Source organism: Pan troglodytes, chromosome 5 (assembly GCF_028858775.2).
Source record: "Pan troglodytes isolate AG18354 chromosome 5, NHGRI_mPanTro3-v2.0_pri, whole genome shotgun sequence".
Taxonomy (NCBI): Eukaryota; Metazoa; Chordata; class Mammalia; order Primates; family Hominidae; genus Pan; species Pan troglodytes.
In genome coordinates this window covers 62,489,692-62,510,574 of record NC_072403.2, presented here as the reverse complement: position 1 = coordinate 62,510,574, position 20,883 = coordinate 62,489,692, and the positions used below count along the sequence as shown (strand labels likewise).

Sequence of the window (20,883 nt, the reverse complement as noted above, 5' to 3'; positions counted from 1 at the left end):
CGGTGATTGCTTAAGTCTTGCCTATTCCACAGATATGAGCTCCAAGAATGTGGAGAGAAACCCTTGTTTTTTTTCTGTCCCTTGCGTTGCCAGTGCTTTACACAGCGCCTGACACACATTAGAGGTGCTCAGTATTGTCATGTTCTCTGTGCCTTACACATTGACTTCAGGATTCAACATTGTGAAATAATGCATAAAATAAATATATGAGAGCATGTCTAACCTGTCAGTCCTTTATTAAATTACTGATTACATTTATGTTAAAGTATAATAATATGTGTACATAACTGGATTATTAAAATCAAAACAAGCCAGAAATATACAGGATGCAGCTTTTACGGAAAAGGTAATTTGAGTGATTGAAATGAGATACTATGTTAATCATTTGAAATAATGGAAAAGTATTCCAGAGGATACAGAGTAGATTTTTAGTCATCAGAACAGTAGCTGAATTTTAAGATATATTCATAAAAGAAAGCAGAGAGTGGTTGAGAGTTCAGGGCCTAGAAGCCACTCAATTTTAAATTAGATTATTAGCTCAGCCTGCAAAGTTGTATGATCTTAGACAAGTTCTTTAACTGTCTAAGCCTCAGTTTCTTCATTTGTAAACAGGATGTAATAGTGCCTACTACATTGGGTGGTTATGAGTATGAGATGAGTTATGTATCTAAAATGATTAATTTCTTGCACATAATAATTACTTAATAAATGCCAGGTGCCACTGTTATTGTTTTGAGCTATTCTGTTCACTCACTATATTTGATGTGGCACTCTCACACTTGATCTTAGCCAAAAGGCCAAGAAGCAGTTGGTGTGGCACTCTCAAATTTCCCCTTTCTTGACCCCTGAAAAGAAAAATATCTATTCTTAGAGTGGAGAAGTAACAGTATTATTGGAGGTAGGAAAATATTTAGGAGGCTGGTTGGATAAATGCCTTCATGTTTCTTCATGCGAATTTTTTGGCATTGTCTATGTATTGCGAATAATAGCTATGTGGCATGGAAGTGTATGAAAAACAAATGGGAAAGAGTCAGTGTTCTTATGCCATGTAATATCCTATAGAATGGAAAAACAAGCACAGACAAATTAAATTTGTAAGCATTGCATCAGTATTCTACTTGGCACTTTATAGTAGGTTTAAAAGTAACATTACTGGGAGCGTGTCATATAAAGAAAGGTAAATGGATACTTTTTCCATTAATTTAACCTAATAAACAAATGACGTGGTTAAAATGGAAGCGTACTTTGCTTCTCATCAAATTCATTTGTTTATAGGTACTTCATAATTTCTAGCTGTTTGCCTTCCTTACATTATTCAGCACAGACCTGGTCTTTTGCAGAAGTCAGACTATGATTGGATATTTGTGTTCTTTTAGCTAATGATTGGTATTGCCAGAATAATCTTTACTAGTTGTCCTGGACATCTGTGAGGCATCTGAGTTGTTTTTTAGGTGGTTGCAATTGGATGACTCTTAGTGCAAATATTTGGCATATCCTTTCCAGTGACGCCCAATCTGCCTGCTTTGTTCATACTTGTAGGGTTTTAATACAAGCTACAAAAGGCAAACCTCAGCTAGCAAACGAATGGCTTTAGGCTAGATTCTTTTGAATAGTTATCAGCATATTATTTGCTGTGTGTTGCATATGCATGTTGAAGCATATTTAAGGAGCCACTAAAAGCTGTAATATTCAGCTGCCACTTTTCACCGTTAGAAGTAGAGCTTTTTCCAGACCTCCTACCTTTTAGTCTACTTTGAAAGGTGAAAGAAAGAACAGCGTTTCAGGAATAAAAATGCACAGTAGTAGTTATAGTTACCGTAGCAGTGATTCTGTGTTTAGTAACACTACCAGCACTCGAACCAGTCTTGATTCAAATGAAAATCTTCTCTCGGTTCATTGTGGTCCAACACTGATCAACTCTTGCATTAGCTTCGGCAGTGAATCCTTTGATGGACACAGGTATTGAATCATTGGTGTGGGATTGTGTTTTACTTTTTGATGGGCAGCACTTTTCAGGAATGGTGAGCTCTTTGACTTCAAAGGGAGAAGCTTTATTTTATTTTGTCTCATCTTTTAGGTTAGAAATGTTGCAACAGATTGCCAACCGAGTTCAGAGGGACAGTGTCATCTGTGAAGACAAACTGATTCTTGCTCGAAATGCTCTTCAGTCTGTAAGTTAATTTTAGGAGCCATTGGGGTTGTGGTAGAGGAGTGACTGTGCGTTTGGATGAACTAAAACTTTTGCATAATGTTTGGTTGATTCTTGGTAATACTCTCCACTGAAACTTAAAGTTTGTTAAAGATTATGATTGGTGTTTGCTCTCTGAGAGACAAGAAGAGGGAAAACATATTTTTGAACCAACAAGGAAAACTAAAGAAAGCCCAAGTAGGCTTCTGTTCCAATATTTGATGTTTTATATTTCAGGTTGTTTTGAAACTTGTTTCACAGAATTAATACTGAGTTCTTTTAAAATACAGGATTCTAAAAGATTAGAATCAGGAGTGCAGTTTCAGAATGAAGCAGAAATTGCTGGGTATATACTTGAATGTGAGAACCTTTTACGCCAGCATGTAATTGATGTACAGATTCTTATTGATGGAAAATACTACCAGGCAGATCAATTGGTACAGAGGTAAGAGTGCTACTTATTCTTTCTCTGTCCTTTTTTTGTGTAACTGTTTCATGGGCATTTGAAATAGGAATGTAGAGTATGAAAATTTTATGAAATATATTTCTTTGCTGTTTTTTAGTTGAAAATGTGTGTCACATTTTTATATATTTTGGTGTTTAAGTAGGTACTTGTCTTTTAAAGATTAGCAATAGAAAAAATATTTTATGGTGCGTATAATACTGCTGCAGTAACTAACTCGTTAAAATGAATACCCTAGATATATATGTAAGTTACATGCATACATTTACATACATTTAAAGTATTCATGGGATGTTTGAAAGAGAAAAAAATCTAAGAAAAGTGTCTGTTTTTTGTTTTTTGAGACGCAGTTTTGCTCTCTCACCCAGGCTGGAGTGCAGTGGTGTGATCTCGGCTCACTGCAGCCTCTGCCTCCTGGGTTCAGGCGATTCTCATGTCTCAGCCTCCCTAGTAGCTGGGATTACAGGCACCCGCCACCACACCTGGCTAATTTTTTGTATTTTTAGTGGAGGCAGGGTTTTGCCATGTTTGCCAGGCTGGTCTTATACTCCTGACCTTAAGTGATCCACCTGCCTCAGCCTCCCAAAATGCTGTGATTATAGGCATGAGCCACCGTGCCTGGCCAAAAAGTGTCATTTTTAATTCAGCTTTTTAGTTTTCTGTTTATCCTATTATGAAAATGTTCATAACAAAATCTTGAAAGAAAATATGTGTATAAAAACCTTTATCACTGAGAAGTGTGTGTATGGGGGTAAGTATGGAATATTTCAGGCTATGACCTCTCTCTCTCTCTCTCTCTGTGTATGAATATGTAAATGCAAAAATTTTAAATGATCCTTTGACTCAGTAATTTCACCTTTAGGAATCTATAGTAATTCTAAATATGAAAAATATATACATAAATGTAAAAATGATCATATTATGCTATAGTAATTGTATTCATTATAAATCATAGTTATAAAGACAAATAAGATTGAAAGTCCTCATAGTACAATGCTCATTGAAAAAAATCATGATGCAAAATTTTAGCAATGTGATTTCAATTGCCTCCTCATTTTGCTTGTTTGTATTTTTGAGCCGTTTAGGCATACTGAAAAATTGAGTAAAAAATACAGAGTTCCCATATGCTCCCTTATACCTCCCTCTTCCCCTGTTTACATCTTGCATTAGTGTGGCACATTTGCTAAAACTGGTAAGCCAACACTGATACATCATTATTAACTAAAGCCTATAATTAACATTAGAGTTCACTCTTTGTGACAAGTGCCTTTATATTTCACCTTATCCCTTTGGATTTTCTTTTCAGTGTTGCAAAACTGCGTGACGAAATTATGGCCTTAAGGAACGAATGTTCTTCTGTGTACAGCAAAGGACGCATACTGACAACAGAACAGACAAAGCTCATGATATCAGGAATCACTCAAAGTTTAAACTCAGGATTTGCACAGACCTTACACCCTAGTCTGACCTCAGGGCTGACCCAGAGTTTAACACCTTCCCTAACCTCTTCTAGTATGACTTCTGGCCTGTCATCAGGGATGACTTCCCGCCTGACTCCATCTGTCACTCCAGCTTATACACCTGGTTTCCCATCAGGATTAGTTCCAAATTTCAGTTCAGGAGTAGAGCCAAATTCATTGCAAACTCTGAAGTTGATGCAGATCCGAAAACCCCTTCTAAAGTCTTCTTTGCTGGATCAAAATTTAACAGAAGAGGAAATCAATATGAAATTTGTTCAGGATCTTTTGAATTGGGTTGATGAGATGCAGGTAAAAAAATGTTTACTTTACCTGAGTGTTTCAGTCTTTATTGTTATCAATTTCTTTTTTAAACTTAGTATTTTACTGTTTGAAGGTACAACTGGACCGCACTGAGTGGGGCTCAGATTTGCCAAGTGTTGAAAGCCATTTAGAAAATCATAAAAATGTTCATAGAGCTATTGAAGAATTTGAATCTAGCCTCAAAGAAGCTAAAATCAGTGAGGTATGTGAATTTAAAATTTGTATATATTTCATTTTAGTTTACTCTTGTTTTGCTTTTTACATGAAGACCCTGTAAATCAATAATAGATACATTAAGTGTGAGTCAGAATTCCTTCAGATTCCTGACTGGAGTGTCTTTTTAATCTCATGTTGTAGATTCAAATGACAGCACCTCTTAAACTGACTTATGCAGAAAAGTTGCACAGATTAGAGAGTCAGTATGCAAAACTCTTGGTAAGTTTTTTTTTTAAACCTTCTGTTTCCCTTATCTATATTTGGCAAAAACATGATTCTTATGATGATTTTCCTTACTAAAGAATACATCCAGGAATCAAGAACGGCACCTTGATACACTCCATAATTTTGTAAGTCGTGCGACTAATGAACTTATTTGGTTGAATGAAAAAGAAGAGGAGGAAGTTGCTTATGACTGGAGTGAGAGAAACACCAACATAGCCAGGAAAAAAGATTATCATGCTGTAAGTACACCCTTTGTACTTGCATACTAGGGTTGCATTTTAGGTTTATATATTTTTCTAACACACTTCTTAATTATTTCTTGAAGGAATTAATGAGAGAACTTGATCAAAAGGAAGAAAATATTAAATCAGTTCAGGAGATAGCAGAGCAGCTACTTCTAGAAAATCATCCAGCCCGGTTAACTATTGAGGTAAAGCTGGAAAGTGTAATGGTGTTGGTTGAATATTGATATGATTATTTCCCTTCAGATTCTTTTATTGCTGAGAAGTTGAAAATTACAAGCCATCTAACTTTTGTTAAAACCTGGCTCAAAAACGTTTCTGACAAATTGTACTGATTGCCTTCAGTTCTCTGGCTCTAAGTATGTCACCCATCACTTAGAATAAAAGTACCCTTGTCAGCCTCTGTGGCTGAGAAGATGTATTGCTGTAAATATGAAGTACCTTCTCTGTGTAAGCATTGCCATATTATTTATTTCTGATTGTGTAACATTGCACAAGTGACATAGTATTGCCAAGCCTCATTTTCCTACCAAGAATGGGAGAGATTACCTCTAATCCATAGAGTTGTGATGAGAATAAGAAGGAAATAATTTACTCTTACTGCTTAGTATAGTTTTTGGTACATTATTTGTTCTCAAAAAAATACCAGCTGTTATGATTCAATTTAATACTTTTATTTATGCTCTGGTTTTGTGAGGTGTATTAGGACAGCATCCTGACAAGGCTTTATAATGTGCAGTGAACATTTCAAATTCAGAAGTGGAAAATTGAGATGGGATTTATCAGGTTGCCTATGCAGTTGGGACAATGTTTTAAATTGTATATTAGACAGAGTTAGTGACTTTCTGAATGGAGAATGGGGGGATTATGTAAGAAAGTAGGGATTGTCACACATGGGCAGTCAGATGTGATATTTTGCCAGAGGAAAAAAAATGCTTGTCCTGAAAGTTGTCATGCTTCAAACTCACAATTGAGGAAAGGAATCTGATAGATTCACTGAAATCATAATAACTCAAAAGATTAGTACAATTCTAGGCTCATCAGGAAGTTTTAGGGATGTTATGTATGATCTTTTATATAAAATACGGTTTTGTGTCTACATGAAATGTCACATATGAATGTTAAAAATGTAGAAGAGTAGGGAATCTTTAGGGAAAGGAGAGTAATAGAGGGCCTGGGATGTGGTTTTGTACACTAATACACTAAAAAGAGTGTTTCTTAGGGTGGAGAGATGAAAACTGTTAGGAAATACTATTACGGGCCAAGAATTTTGATGGGAATGGAACATGTGAATGTCACTCTGATCACTTTTATGTAAAAATTATTATTTAATTAATAAAAAATTTCTTAAGAAGTAAAATGAAACCTTAGTCATCTTTATGATCCCATCGGCCTGTCCTGTGTCTTGTTTGGGTACATGGATAATATTTAGTTAATTATCAATACTGTTTCATATTTTATATGAAAAAAATATGATACATCTTTTATAGCCAATTTACTGAAAGTAGCTTAATTTGAGGTAGAATATGATCATGATATGTTGCCAGATATTCAATGCTGCATCATACATTCCATTCGGAAGGCCTGCCTAAGTATAGCTCAGCAGGAATGAACTTTTCCAAAAGGAGGGAAAATGACAGGCTTACTTAAAATAGTCATTAAAGCATCTCGAGTGCCCTCTTCTGGAAATCAATGAATTGCACCTTAAATAGAAAAGAGTATTTCATGTTTCCTTGAGGAAGGAGGTATCCTTTCTACAATATTGTTTACCCTCATGAAAGATACACTCTCTATTAAATTAGAAGTTCAAGAAACACATTTTTAAAATAAAAATTCCTAGTATTATCATCATTATAATTCCAGAATTACACCAATTTGGGAGTACACACATTTTCTTTTCCACCCTCCCCAAACCTCATCCCAGCAAAAACAAAGAGAAACCGACATAACCATATATTTCTGTGTTAGAAGGTATATTTTATGATCTAGCACCGTAAAAATTCAGAGAAAGGAGAGATGAATGTGCCATGAAAGAAAACATATCGGAGGATTCCACAAAGCAGATGTAAGAGTTGGTGGCAAAGGAGTCAAGTGTTGGTTTTGTAAACAGGAGGGATAGCTTGCATTTATTTTAGTTTTTAAATATTTTTTCCCATAGCCAGAGATAATTTTTTTCTTATATTTTAATAAGAAATTTCAAGAAGTTTAAAATTGAAAAGAAATCAACTGGAGTGGTTTAAGAATTTATATTTAAACTTTAGGACTGACTTTGTACAAGTGAGAAGTCTTAGATAAGAGGAAAATTTTACTGCCCTGATTTTCTTGTTTTTTTTGTTTGTTTGTTTGTTTTTGTTTTTTGAGGTGGAGTTTCACTCTTGTTCCCCAGGCTGGAGTGCGATGGCGCAATTTTGGCTCACTGTAACCTCCGCCTCCTGGGTTCAAGCAATTCTCCTGCCTTGGCCTCCTGAGTAGCTGGGATCACAGGCGCGTGCCACCATACCTGGCTAATTTTTGTATTTTTAGTGGAGACGGGGTTTCACCATGTTGGCCAGGCTGGTCTTGAACTCCTGACCTCAGGTGATCTGCCTGCCTTGGCCTCCCAAAGTGTTGGGACTACAGGCGTGAGCCACCATGCCCAGCCACTGCCCTAATTTCCAAGTCTTATTCTGCCAAAACAATTGGTCATCTATTTAGATAGTAGAGTTAGCATTTAGAAGCATCGATATCAAAAGGTATGTGTGCCTTATTTCTCCCCAGTCAGTTATGATGGCTCTGTTTTATCTTTAAGGCCTACAGAGCAGCAATGCAGACGCAGTGGAGCTGGATCTTACAGCTCTGCCAGTGTGTGGAGCAGCACATAAAGGAGAACACAGCGTATTTCGAGGTATGTGAGTAGAATCATAACTTCAATAGATGGTATTGTGATTTTGGCTAACTTGCAGGAATCTTTTTCATAATTTATTGTTAGGATAACAATGTGTTTGTGTGTATATATATACACACATATATATACACATATATGTGTGTATATGTATACACACACATATATACACATATATGTGTGTATATATACACACACACACATATACACATATATGTGTGTATATATACACACACATATACACATACATATACATATATACACATATATACACACACTGTTATATATGTATATATATGTATGTGTGTGTGTGTGTGTGTGTGTGTGTGTATATATATATATATATATATATATATATATATATGTGAATTGTTTTCTTTGTAGGCCGAAAGAGTTGGTTTTATGTCCTATGAGATAGATTGAAGTATTCTGTTAATGCAGGAATCCTTTAAAAATTCTTAAGATATCATAAAATCTTTATTCTATTCTACAAATGTGTCTCTTATTTAGGAACTGTTTTCATATAGAGAATCAACCATCTATAACCATTAAACTTCTAAAACCATAGAAGTTTTTAAGTATTCTTGGAATTTCACTCCTACTTAAAAATTGTTTAAATCCTAATTTAAAATGGACCTTCAGCCAAAATAATAGAGAGCCAAAACATCATATAAACTTTGGACACTTAGTATGTTCATTCATAACTATTCAACTTCAAGGGTTATTCTTTGGTCCAAGGAAGGATGTGACTATTAAGCTATCTTGTGCTTTTATTCTCTTCTCACTTATGAGGGGTACACATAGGACCTTGATATTGGAGTGTGACAACTGTGTGCTTTGCTGGTATTTAACATACTTTAACTTCCAGGTTTCATCTTTCCTTAGTTTTTCAATGATGCCAAAGAAGCTACTGATTACTTAAGGAATCTAAAAGATGCCATTCAGCGGAAGTACAGCTGTGATAGATCAAGCAGCATTCACAAGCTAGAAGACCTTGTTCAGGAATCAATGGTACTAATACAAAACCTATGCATTTTATAAGTATGCATAAGTGATTAGATTAGTGTTTTATATGAGCAGAACTTTGTATTTTATTGGCACTCTTGATATTTCCCACTAATTCAATTACACATTTGCACATTCAGTTTTAGTATTCTTTTGGCAACAAATACAACAGAAGTGTTTTTTTAATGTGATAGCTTTGATATTTTAAGATGGTTTTTAGTGTCGTGTGTGTGTGTGTGCACGTGTGTGTTTAGTCATTCATTTTGCAAATACTTTTTAAGTTCTTAATATATCCTGGGCACTGTTTTAGGTTCTAGAGCTACAGCAGTGAACAAAGCAGACAAGAATCTCTACCTTTGTGGTGCTTACATGCTAGAGAGGGAGTTAGACAATAAACAGAATAAATAAGTAAAATTTGTATAGTATGTTAGGTAGTGTAAATGCCAAAGAGGAAAAAGAAAACCAAACAAACCAAAGAAAGGAAGAGGGATACAAGATGGGGTGGAGGAGGAAAGATTGAAAATTTAGACTAGGTAGTCAGAGAAGACTTTTCTGATGAAGTTTAATTTGTGTAAAGTGCTGAAGGCATGGAGAGTACAAGTCTTTTACTTCTTAAAATTCACTGTATTTATTACTTAGGAAGAGAAAGAAGAACTTCTGCAGTACAAAAGCACTATAGCAAGCCTAATGGGAAAAGCAAAAACAATAATTCAACTGAAGCCAAGGAATTCTGACTGTCCACTCAAAACTTCTATTCCGATCAAAGCTATCTGTGACTACAGACAAATTGAGGTACTTGTAACTCCTAGAAACAGACCAGTTTCTGTCATTATTCATATATTTTGTAAATGAGATCATATTGCTAACTAGTGATCAAGATTTCCCCCCTCATAAAACAAAAAAATCCCAGGATTGAGTATGGAAAACAGTTAACAGTGACCTCATTGAGTTATTCTCCTCTTTATTTTAAACCAGATAACCATTTACAAAGATGATGAATGTGTTTTGGCGAATAACTCTCATCGTGCTAAATGGAAGGTCATTAGTCCTACTGGGAATGAGGCTATGGTCCCATCTGTGTGCTTCACCGTTCCTCCACCAAACAAAGAAGCGGTGGACCTTGCCAACAGGTTTGTATATATTAGCTAAAAATGTTGAGCTAGTTTTGGGGGCTCTCTGAAGGTTGAAGAAACAATCAATACTTTGTCAAGGCCCCACAGGATCAAAAGTCTCTAGAACTCATCCGTGGAATATTTCACACAAAAAGAAAAATTGCAGTGTGTTTTCAGAGGGAGTAAAAACATTAATCTGAGTTCTCTTTCATGTATTTCAGAATTGAGCAACAGTATCAGAATGTCCTGACTCTTTGGCATGAGTCTCACATAAACATGAAGAGTGTAGTATCCTGGCATTATCTCATCAATGAAATTGATAGAATTCGAGCTAGCAATGTGGCTTCAGTAAGTATGAATCTGTATGTCAACTCGATATGTCCAAAAATGTGCATGCCTTTTCATATGTGTCGTAGAGTTTGTATTTGCTTTAGAACAGGATGGAGTCCGGCAAATCCATGCTAATATTCATTTATTCAATGAATATTTGTTATATGCCCATAGCATATAAGGCACTTTTTAAGAACTGAGGAAATCTGGAGATCACAAATTTCATTCAGAACTTACTGTGAGATAGGGAGGCAGAATGTAGTTGTTGGATATATGATGATGGGTACAGTTGATTTCATTTGAGTTTCGTAGACTTGTTTTTCTTTGTCATTAAAACCTAAAATTGTTGGCTGGGCGCGGTGGCTCACGCCTGTAATCCCAGGACTTTGGGAGGCCGAGGCAGGTGGATCACCTAAGAGGTCTGGAGTTCGAGACCAGTCTGACCAACGTGGAGAAACCCTGTCTCTACTAAAAATACAAAACTAGCCAGGTGTGGTGGTGCATGCCTGTAATCTTAGCTACTCGGGAGGCTGAGGCAGGAGAATTGCTTGGACCTGGTGGGCAGAGGTTGCAGTGAGCTGAGATCGCGCTCCAGCCTGGGCAATAAGAGTGAAACTCCGTCTCAAAACAAAAAACAAAAAACACCTAAAATTGTTAATGAAAAAGACAGTTAATTTCAAATGTTCCTATTTATGATTATTCGTTTAGATTGGCATATACCATACGACCAGTTTGAAGTGTCTCCCATTCAAATCTATGAGTAATAGAATGAATTACATGGGTCTTTGGTCTTCTTTAGATAAAGACAATGCTACCTGGTGAACATCAGCAAGTTCTAAGTAATCTACAATCTCGTTTTGAAGATTTTCTGGAAGATAGCCAGGAATCCCAAGTCTTTTCAGGCTCAGATATAACACAACTGGAAAAGGAGGTTAATGTATGTAAGCAGTATTATCAAGAACTTCTTAAATCTGCAGAAAGAGGTAAAGCATGGGGATCCCTGTCTTTTTTTCCCCATAGGTGTTTAGTTCTGGCTATTTTTTGCTCTCAATGGGAATCTCAATCTTAGGTATATTGTATCACCCAGCCTATGATATGTAGACACAATTGGTGGAACGGTAAAAGCATGTTTGAGGTAGGAAGACTCAAGAAGGGATTAATTTGTTTCCAAATGATAAATTAATGAAAGGTGCCAACCAACTGGTTGGACAAACAACGAATTCTTACTTTTCAACGTTTTCACTATTTTGCAATCCTTCAGTTTCAGAAAAGATTCAATTATTTTCCCATTTGCCAAACTTGGATTTTATACAAGGATTAAAGCAAAAGGTTTTTGCCTAGTTAACTTTTGTTAAATATAGATTTTATTCTGAACTTTTAAAATTTTAATTAGAGACAATTTTATTAATAATATTCTATTTTTTAAAAATCTTAAACATTATTATTTACCTAATTTTTACTTTTAAGGATTTTTATTTGATTTTTGTAATTAATTTTTGCAGCTAATATAATTCACATTTTTGTGAACGTAAAATAGCAATGTATTACTTTGGACAGCATTTAATCGGAAATTGGTACTTCAAATGGCATTTGGGAAATTTTATTAATTCTTCTTAAATTTTAAGATTTATGTTTTAAGATTTATATCCTTAGAATGGGTTTGTGATGAAAACAGGAACCATTTGCTTGACTAGCTATGTCCCAGTAATATAAAATTGTCATAGTAAAACATAAACAGAAGCTTCTAAGAGATAGAAAACAAGGTATTTTCTAAACATTATATTTATTTTCACAGAGGAGCAAGAGGAATCAGTTTATAATCTCTACATCTCTGAAGTTCGAAACATTAGACTTCGGTTAGAGAACTGTGAAGATCGGCTGATTAGACAGATTCGAACTCCCCTGGAAAGAGATGATTTGCATGAAAGTGTGTTCAGAATCACAGAACAGGAGGTGAGAGCTATAAATATGTTGGGAAAAAAACTAACTCTCTTAATGACCTTACGTATCAACTCTTGTGACTTCTTAATGTTCAGTTTTGCACACTCACACTAGCCAGTCTAGTGTGAGGTGAGGTCTGATTGTGTAATTATTGCTGATTATAAACTAGGATTCAGTCTACCTCTGACTCAGGTAAACATGAGAATATGTACACGCTCACCTTCATTGTGATGAAGGATATAAGGACTTGTAATAAAAGTCATTATACACCTGCTGTGTGCAAAAGTACTAAGTTAGATGTTGAGGCTAAGGAGATGAACAGTAAGGGAATTATTGATTGTAAAACTTGAATGCTATGGTGTAGTTTCTTTGATAACAAACAAAGAATATGTAGATTTCTAAGTCATTGGTTCTTAATGTGAAATGTGTGTTTTTAAACTAGTTTAAGAAAAACACCTCATCACAGGTGATGGCCTGATGGCCTTTGTTTGTTCTCTGTTTTATAGAAACTAAAGAAAGAGCTGGAACGACTTAAAGATGATTTGGGAACAATCACAAATAAGTGTGAGGAGTTTTTCAGTCAAGCAGCAGCCTCTTCATCAGTCCCTACCCTACGATCAGAGCTTAATGTGGTCCTTCAGAACATGAACCAAGTCTATTCTATGTCTTCCACTTACATAGATAAGTATGTAACTGCTATCTCAATATATAAATTGCTTCATACAACTCTCATTTTTATTTACTATTAATTTACAATTTTATTTTTATTAATATAAATATTAACTTTTATTTTGTCTTAAGAAATACATTATTGGCTGGGCGTGGTGGCTCATGCCGGTAATCCCAGCACTTTGGGAGGCCAAGGCAGGTGAATCACCTGAGGTCAGGAGTTCGGTACCAGCTTGGCCAACATGGTGGAACCCCATCTCTATTAAAAATACCAAAGTTAGCCAGGCATGGTGGTAAGCGTCTGTAGTCCCAGCTACTCGGGAAGCTGAGGCAGGAGAATCACTTGAACCCGGGAGGTGGAGGTTGCAGTGAGCCGAGATCGCGCCACTGTACTCCAGCCTGGGTGACAGAGGAAGACTCCATTTCAAAAAAAAAAAAAAAATAAATACATTATTTTTATGGATTGATGACACTTCTCTATGTTGATAGTGGATGTGCTTCAGAGATGAGTGTGTAATGTGTATGGTCCTCCCACATTTTGCATGTAATTTGGGTAGCTCAGCAGTTGTAGCCAATGAATTTTCATCTCATACTTAAAACAAAGTTAGAAAGAAACCATCTTATGTTGCAGTCTCTTGCTGAATACCACTTGTGGGGCACGGGATGGGTTGGAGCACATACTCTCTATTAAGAAGAAAGCCAGAAAAATGTCAGTTTCATAGTAAATGTATCAGCGTTCCAAGGTGAAGAACATGTTATGTCATGTGTCATAATGGTGCTTCAGGACTACATTATGCAAAAATAAACATTTAACCATAGGTGGCTATTGTTTAATTTCCTTTTTAAGGTTGAAAACTGTTAACTTGGTGTTAAAAAACACTCAAGCTGCAGAAGCCCTCGTAAAACTCTATGAAACTAAACTGTGTGAAGAAGAAGCAGTTATAGCTGACAAGAATAATATTGAGAATCTAATAAGTACTTTAAAGGTATGAGACTCACTTTTGGCTATTTTTAAATATCGTATTCTACAAGTATTTCTCTAGCACTTAGATCTTCAAACATCAAGTGTTAAATATCTTGGATTTTTGAATGGATTTATTCCATTTGTGTCTCTGTGATCTCACAGTTTACTCTAAGTATGTTCAGTCATTTTAATTTGAGGAGAGTTCTCATTTGAAGTTTGAACCCTTTTGACAGTAGCTTTTGATAGTCAATTCATGTTGGCAGCAGGAGGAGTCGAAGCTAAAAATTAAATTATTTGTAATAGATTAACTTGCTGAAAAAGAAGTTAGTTTAAGATATCAAGGAGGTAAATAGAGAAGTTAATCTGAGAAAGGAAAAAGACTTGTAGTTCAACTCATCTATGTGTATTTCTTTAGCAAGTGGTGAAACTATTGCAAAGCAATTTTTAGAAGTTATCTCAGTGATTTTTAATGCATGTATTCCTTTTTAACAGTGGAATTAGTAGGCACTTAAAAGCAGACAATGAAAAAGACATATTTTATTAATGGAGGTAGCAAACTTGCTTATGGAATATATTTTATTTTGTTGATATGCAAATTTTATTAGGCTGAACGTTATAAAATTGTCATTAAAAAATCAGAGTACAAATATTGAAAATTTCATAAGGTTTGAACTAATATAATATTGTGCATATGAAAGATATTCTTTCCTTTATCTTATTTTCTACCTGTCATTTGTAAATAAATTGTAAAATTAGGTAAATAATATATTTACCCAGTGAGTGGTTAACATTTTTATAACTTTTACCAATTAATGTATTTTAGCAATGGAGATCTGAAGTAGATGAAAAGAGACAGGTATTCCATGCATTAGAGGATGAGTTGCAGAAAGCTAAAGCCATCAGTGATGAAATGTTTAAAACGTATAAAGAACGGGACCTTGATTTTGACTGGCACAAAGAAAAAGCAGATCAATTAGTTGAAAGGTGGCAAAATGTTCTTGTGCAGATTGACAACAGGTTAGTATCCTTTTTTGTTCAGTTTTAGCACAGATTTAATGTCTATCTATGGTAAATGAGTAAAATCTAAACATATGAGGCTATTTTTTTACTTCCATAGTTAATTTGTTAATTACAATACCTCTACTTAGCCATATTTCTTTCTTACTTGGAGGACTTTAGTAAGACATTTAACTTCAAAATAAGCATTTTTCCAACTCTGTTACTATTCATGTATTCTAGCATTTATATAGTTAATCTGCTTGCCTTTTCTGAAGGAAAAAACAATGTAGTTCTCTAATTATTACCAACTTATAATATTCAAATAACCGTGACTTAGTAAGAGCATGAAGCATGCATGTGATAGGGCTGTGTGTAGCTTCTATACTGGACTTAAGAAATGTAAATAAATGGAAATGCCCTGATGTTCATTTTAATTGAAGATACAAGAAAGTCAAAATTCTCAGTTACTGAATTAAAAAAGGTTTTAGGGTTCATCTTAAAATAAATGAATTCGTGTCCTTTCTCATTCACTTTCGTGCTTATATTAATGCAAATAAAATGCTTTTATGATATAGTGCCATTCTTCAAAAGTAAAATTATGTTCAAATATGTGTTATCTCTGTAACAAATATGATACATAGGTTTAATGTGGTGGTTTTTTAAATCATAGAGACAGGTATGTAATCACAGCTCCTGGAAAATACTCTCTGAGACCATGTTGAACCATTCATTGGACTACCTTATCGTTATTTCAAAACTGAACTGCCATTTGATGCAAGCCTTACTATTCAAGACACTGTAATTGATAATAATTATGGTTAAGCTTCCACTTTTCTTGCTTTTTAAGTTTAGCTTCTTGGGCTTGTCCCTAGAATAATCACTGTCACTAAATTGCACAACTCAGGGAGCAGAATGTTTATATTCAGCCCAATAAGGAATGCCCTTGGGGGTGTGCCTCAGGGTGCTGCAGCCTTGAGTTCTTTATACATACCCCTCTTGTGCTTAGTTCATTGCAGTCCAATTATTTTGTCTCTCCCATCTCTACATCTTCCACCCTCCTGATGGATATCGCTGGACACCGTGACTATTCGGTTACTATTCTCTTAGGTTACGGGACTTAGAGGGCATTGGCAAATCACTGAAGTACTACAGAGACACTTACCATCCTTTAGATGATTGGATCCAGCAGGTTGAAACTACTCAGAGAAAGATTCAGGAAAATCAGCCTGAAAATAGTAAAACCCTAGCCACACAGTTGAATCAACAGAAGGTATGTAAAAATAATTCCCTCTACTGAGGTTATGTCTGCATTTGGTCAGTCATGCTCCTCATCTTCCTTTCCTATGTTAAATGAAAAAGTCACCAACTCTTTAGAGGAAGGTGGAGAATATATAAAAAATATTAAAATCTTGCAACCCAAACCTACATACATGACTTATTTTTATTTCTTGGAAGTAATTTTTGAAAGCATGGGTAATCAGAAAGTGGAGAGTGTTGGGATAGTTTTCAAATTCCTAATGATAATTTATTTAATCATAGGTATAGAAATCTCTTTGACACTTTGCTGGCCTCAATAGTTTTCTAGGTTCCTAAATAAGTAAAAATGGTTAGCAATGGAAAATTAAATACCACATTTGACAGAAAGTTGAATGCTTTGAGATTTTTGTTCTATCTTTAGGGGCCAATCATCTCTAGCTCTATTTTCTTCAGAAATAGGTGGTGGCCAAGGGCATCAAGTCTGCTTTTGGATAATTCCTAAGGAGTTTAGTAATTTCTGCTTTGAAAACCACATGGGGTGGGTCACTTCTGTGGCTTAATCCGAAAGTTTGTAATTTACCCATAAGGCAAGTTGTGTATTAAGTGCAAAGGGCTAAGGAGCTGTACTGTGAAGTGATGTAGATATGTCTTAGTTACTGAGCATCTTATGTAGTAGAATAGCTGAATTCCTTGTCATTTTTGTTCTAAACTGTGTATATTTATAGATGCTGGTGTCCGAAATAGAAATGAAACAGAGCAAAATGGACGAGTGTCAAAAATATGCAGAACAGTACTCAGCTACAGTGAAGGTAGGAAGATTCATTAACTTTAGTAAAATTTAATATTCAGGTTTGTGATTCTACATGTACTGTTAAAGCCATGCAAGTCATTTCACTCAGTGTTTAAAAGAATCTTCATTTGAACTTTTTTGACACTTATCTAATAATTCTTTGTGAAATTAGTCACATGACAGCCCCCCAGTTCATTCGTCTTCTTCTCTGTCACATATGTACACCCCTGCCACTCCCAGCCACCAGAATACATAGCTCTGTAGTTGGTTTCTTATCACTTTTCTTTCTTTTTTCTTTAACATTGTTAGGGTATTTCATGGGAGAGCTTCTAACTTTCTCACTTAGGGGGATACTTTTCATGCTTTTCAAGTTGTCATTGACAACTTTTCAGTTTTAGCCCTCCAGATCCATAGTTCCATTGCTTAGCTGGAGGAAAGGGGGGCTACATAGGGCTACACTATTGTTACATATATTTTCATGAGCTTCTAAACAGACTTGGAAATTACCCGGCCACCCTACATGTTTCTGATTTTGTCCCCATCTTGGAAGCATCTCCAGGATTGGATAGATTCCTAAAAATGTAATTTTGCTCTACAGTCATGTGTTGTTTAGCAAAGGGGATATATTCCGAGAAATGCGTTGTTAGGTGATTTTTTCATTGTGCGAACATTGTAGAGTGTACTCACATAAACCTAGATGTTACAGCTTTCTACACACTTAGGCTATATGGTACAGCCTCTTGCTCCTAGACTATAAACCTGTACAGCATGTTACTGTACTGAATAGTGTAGGCAACTGTAACATAATGGTATCTATTTGTGTATCTAAACATATTAAAGGTATAATAAAAATAGGGAATAAAATATAAAACATGGTACACTTGTATAGAGCACCTACCATGAATGGAGCTTGCAGGACTAGAAGTTGCTTTGGTGAGTTAGTGAGTGAGCTCTGAGTGAAGGTAGAGGCCTAGGACATTACTGTACACCTCTGTAGAATTTATAAACACTGTACACTTAGACTACACTAGCTTATAAAAAAATTTATTCAATAATAAATTAACATTAACTTACTGTAACTTTTTTACATTATAAACTTGTAATTTTTTTAACCTTTTGACTCTTTTCTCATAGCACTTAGCTTAAAACAATGAACACATTGTACAGCCATACAAAAGTATTTTCTTTCTTTATACTTTATTCTGTAAGCTTTTTTCTATTTTTAATTTTTTTTTTTTTTTTTTTTTTTTTACTTTTTAAACTTCTTTGTTAAAGCCTAAGAGACAAAGATACACATTAACTTAGGCCTATATAGAGTCAAGATCATCAATATCATTGTCTTACACCTCCAAATCCCATGGGAAGGTCTTCAGGGGCAATCACATGTATGGAGCTGTCTTCTCCTATGATAACAATGCCTTTTTCTGGAATACTTTCTGAAGGACCTATCTGAGTCTGTTTTACAGTTAACTTTTTTTTTTTTTAAATAAGTAGGAGTACGCTCTAAAACAACAACTAAAAGTATAGTGTGGTAAATATATAGACCAGTAACATCGTCATTTATTACCAAGTATTACATACTGAACATAATTGTGCGTGCTATACTTTTGTGTGACGGGCAGCACAGTAAGTTTGTTTACACCAGCATCACCACAAACGTGAGTAATGCATTGTGCCACGACATCACTAGGCGATAGGTATTTTTCAGCTCCATTATAATTTTATGGGGCTACCATCATGTATACGGTCTGTCTTTGACTGAAATGTTTCATGTGAAACACGACTATATTTTCTTTATTTAAACTTAATTTAATGAATCTAGGTTCTAATGATCTGTGTCAAATCACTAAAGTTATTTTAGTGAATCTAGGTTCTAATTATCTGTGTTAAATTATTGTAGAATGAAACTCTAGTACTTTGCTTCAATTCATTTTATCTTATTGACTCCTTTATACAGGACTATGAATTACAAACAATGACCTACCGGGCCATGGTAGATTCACAACAAAAATCTCCAGTGAAACGCCGAAGAATGCAGAGTTCAGCAGATCTCATTATTCAAGAGGTAATAAAAGTATGAGAGAAAGAGGGGAAGGGGCATAAAAGAAAGAACACTTACTTTTTAAATTTTATTTTTTGTTGTGGTAAAATATACATAGTATAAAACTTACTATTTTAACAATTTTAAATGTACAGTTTAATGACATTGCAGTATATCACAATATTGTGCAACTGGTACCACTGTTTATTTCCAGAACCTTTTCGTCATCCCAAAGAGAAAGTCTACACCCAGAAGAATACATTCTATTAAGGGTTTTAAAAAACCCTTTAAAAATGTTTATTCAAGATTAATTATTAACTATGGAGATAAATAAATGTACTTATGTACTTCATGGTGAAATTTAGAAGAGAATTATCATTTGCCATGATTTGCATAATAGTAATAATAAGCTCATTCTTATCATTTATTATGGGGGGAGTTGTGTGCTTTGCTGTCTGAAGGCCTAGTTAATGTAATTATTATTCAAAATTCATTCAACTTAGTAAGAGTAACTGGAGGTAATGCTTTTATTATTTTTTTCCTTACTTGCAGTTCATGGACCTAAGGACTCGATATACTGCCCTGGTCACTCTCATGACACAATATATTAAATTTGCTGGTGATTCATTGAAGAGGCTGGAAGAGGAGGAGGTAATCATTAACAGTGAGCACCCTGTAAATATAAAGGAGCTAGAGATGAGCAGTAACTACAGTGTAGTTTGGGAAAGCAAAACATGTTTCATGATAAATTTATGTGGCCGGTAGCAGATGTACAAATAAATATTGAATTATAAAATTACAATGAAAATGACTGAAGGCCTAAGATTTTTGTTTGTCTTTAAGATTCATTCAAATAGAAAGTCATTTCACTTCATGACTTTACATTTTCACTTCAGGACTCTAATATGGTGGGGTTAATGTCTTAAATAAATTATGAAATTTTGGCAGTTTGGCAGAATATTTTTCAGCTTTCTCACAGCTGAGAGGTATACTTCTTTGAAGTATAGTTACTGCTGGTATGATGTCTACAGGAATACCACACGAACACATTTGTCTTATGCATTTTAAATTAATTTGTATCTCAAGAAGTTAAAATTATTATACATAATGTAAAGATGCTAACTTAGAAGTAGTAGACGTTTTTACAAAATGATACTTTTTAAGAATTTTGGAGTTTTTTGTTGTCTTTTTTTGCAAAAAGATATAGCACATGGTATTTAAAAAGGCTATTTAAATGCCACTCTGATTTGGAGAACTTCTGCAGCTTTGATTCTGCATTTAAAAATCATATTTCTGCATTTATAAATCATATATTTAAAAATCATATAGGAAGAGTAAGGACTTATTTATAAAGATGAATGGTCACCAGAGGCTCTTGTATGTAATCTAAAAGGGAGTATGCTATGCTTTGTTATCTTGATGTACTTTCTATTCCCCAGAACAGACAAAAATAGTAGAATGAATGTTGAAATAAATAAATTGTGGGCCATTAGCTATTTTAAATTGGACTGTTGTTGAAATTCTAAAGGTGATTATGCTTAATGTAACTCCATATGAGAGCTGAAACAGCAGTAAACATCTATTGGATGTTACTTTCTCAGTTTCCTAAAAATGTGACCACTTTTATAAACTGTTTTAGTCTGTTCAGAGTTAACAGTTTTCTGCAGCTAAATCACTAACATAGCTAATTGCAAGACTTTATAACCCTCTTCCTTTGTGCTTAGAAGGAGAACCAGGATATTTGTGACCATCTTAAATGCATGCATCTCTCATCTATGA

General features: G+C 34.8%; 1 protein-coding gene across 36 annotated transcripts in view; it reads left to right on the top strand.

Moving 5' to 3' along the window:
* DST (dystonin) overlaps nt 1-20,883 on the top strand; it is a 497,218-nt gene that overhangs the window by 311,055 nt on the left and 165,280 nt on the right. For 33 of the 36 annotated variants that reach the window (XM_016955718.3, XM_063812480.1, XM_016955699.4 and 30 more), the window contains 21 exons: nt 2,078-2,171; nt 2,479-2,633; nt 3,958-4,420; nt 4,506-4,634; nt 4,790-4,867; nt 4,951-5,112; nt 5,199-5,303; nt 7,904-7,999; nt 8,882-9,007; nt 9,641-9,793; nt 9,977-10,131; nt 10,335-10,461; nt 11,243-11,426; nt 12,239-12,396; nt 12,891-13,069; nt 13,901-14,039; nt 14,841-15,034; nt 16,124-16,286; nt 16,999-17,082; nt 19,021-19,128; nt 19,657-19,755. In XM_016955718.3, coding sequence (XP_016811207.2) covers nt 2,078-2,171; nt 2,479-2,633; nt 3,958-4,420; nt 4,506-4,634; nt 4,790-4,867; nt 4,951-5,112; nt 5,199-5,303; nt 7,904-7,999; nt 8,882-9,007; nt 9,641-9,793; nt 9,977-10,131; nt 10,335-10,461; nt 11,243-11,426; nt 12,239-12,396; nt 12,891-13,069; nt 13,901-14,039; nt 14,841-15,034; nt 16,124-16,286; nt 16,999-17,082; nt 19,021-19,128; nt 19,657-19,755 — 3,151 coding nt within the window. Of the gene's footprint in view, nt 1-1,691; nt 1,960-2,077; nt 2,172-2,478; nt 2,634-3,957; nt 4,421-4,505; nt 4,635-4,789; nt 4,868-4,950; nt 5,113-5,198; nt 5,304-7,903; nt 8,000-8,881; nt 9,008-9,640; nt 9,794-9,976; nt 10,132-10,334; nt 10,462-11,242; nt 11,427-12,238; nt 12,397-12,890; nt 13,070-13,900; nt 14,040-14,840; nt 15,035-16,123; nt 16,287-16,998; nt 17,083-19,020; nt 19,129-19,656; nt 19,756-20,883 lie in introns of those variants that run through there. The other 3 variants (XM_016955721.3, XM_016955722.3, XM_016955713.4) reach the window with 3 other exon arrangements.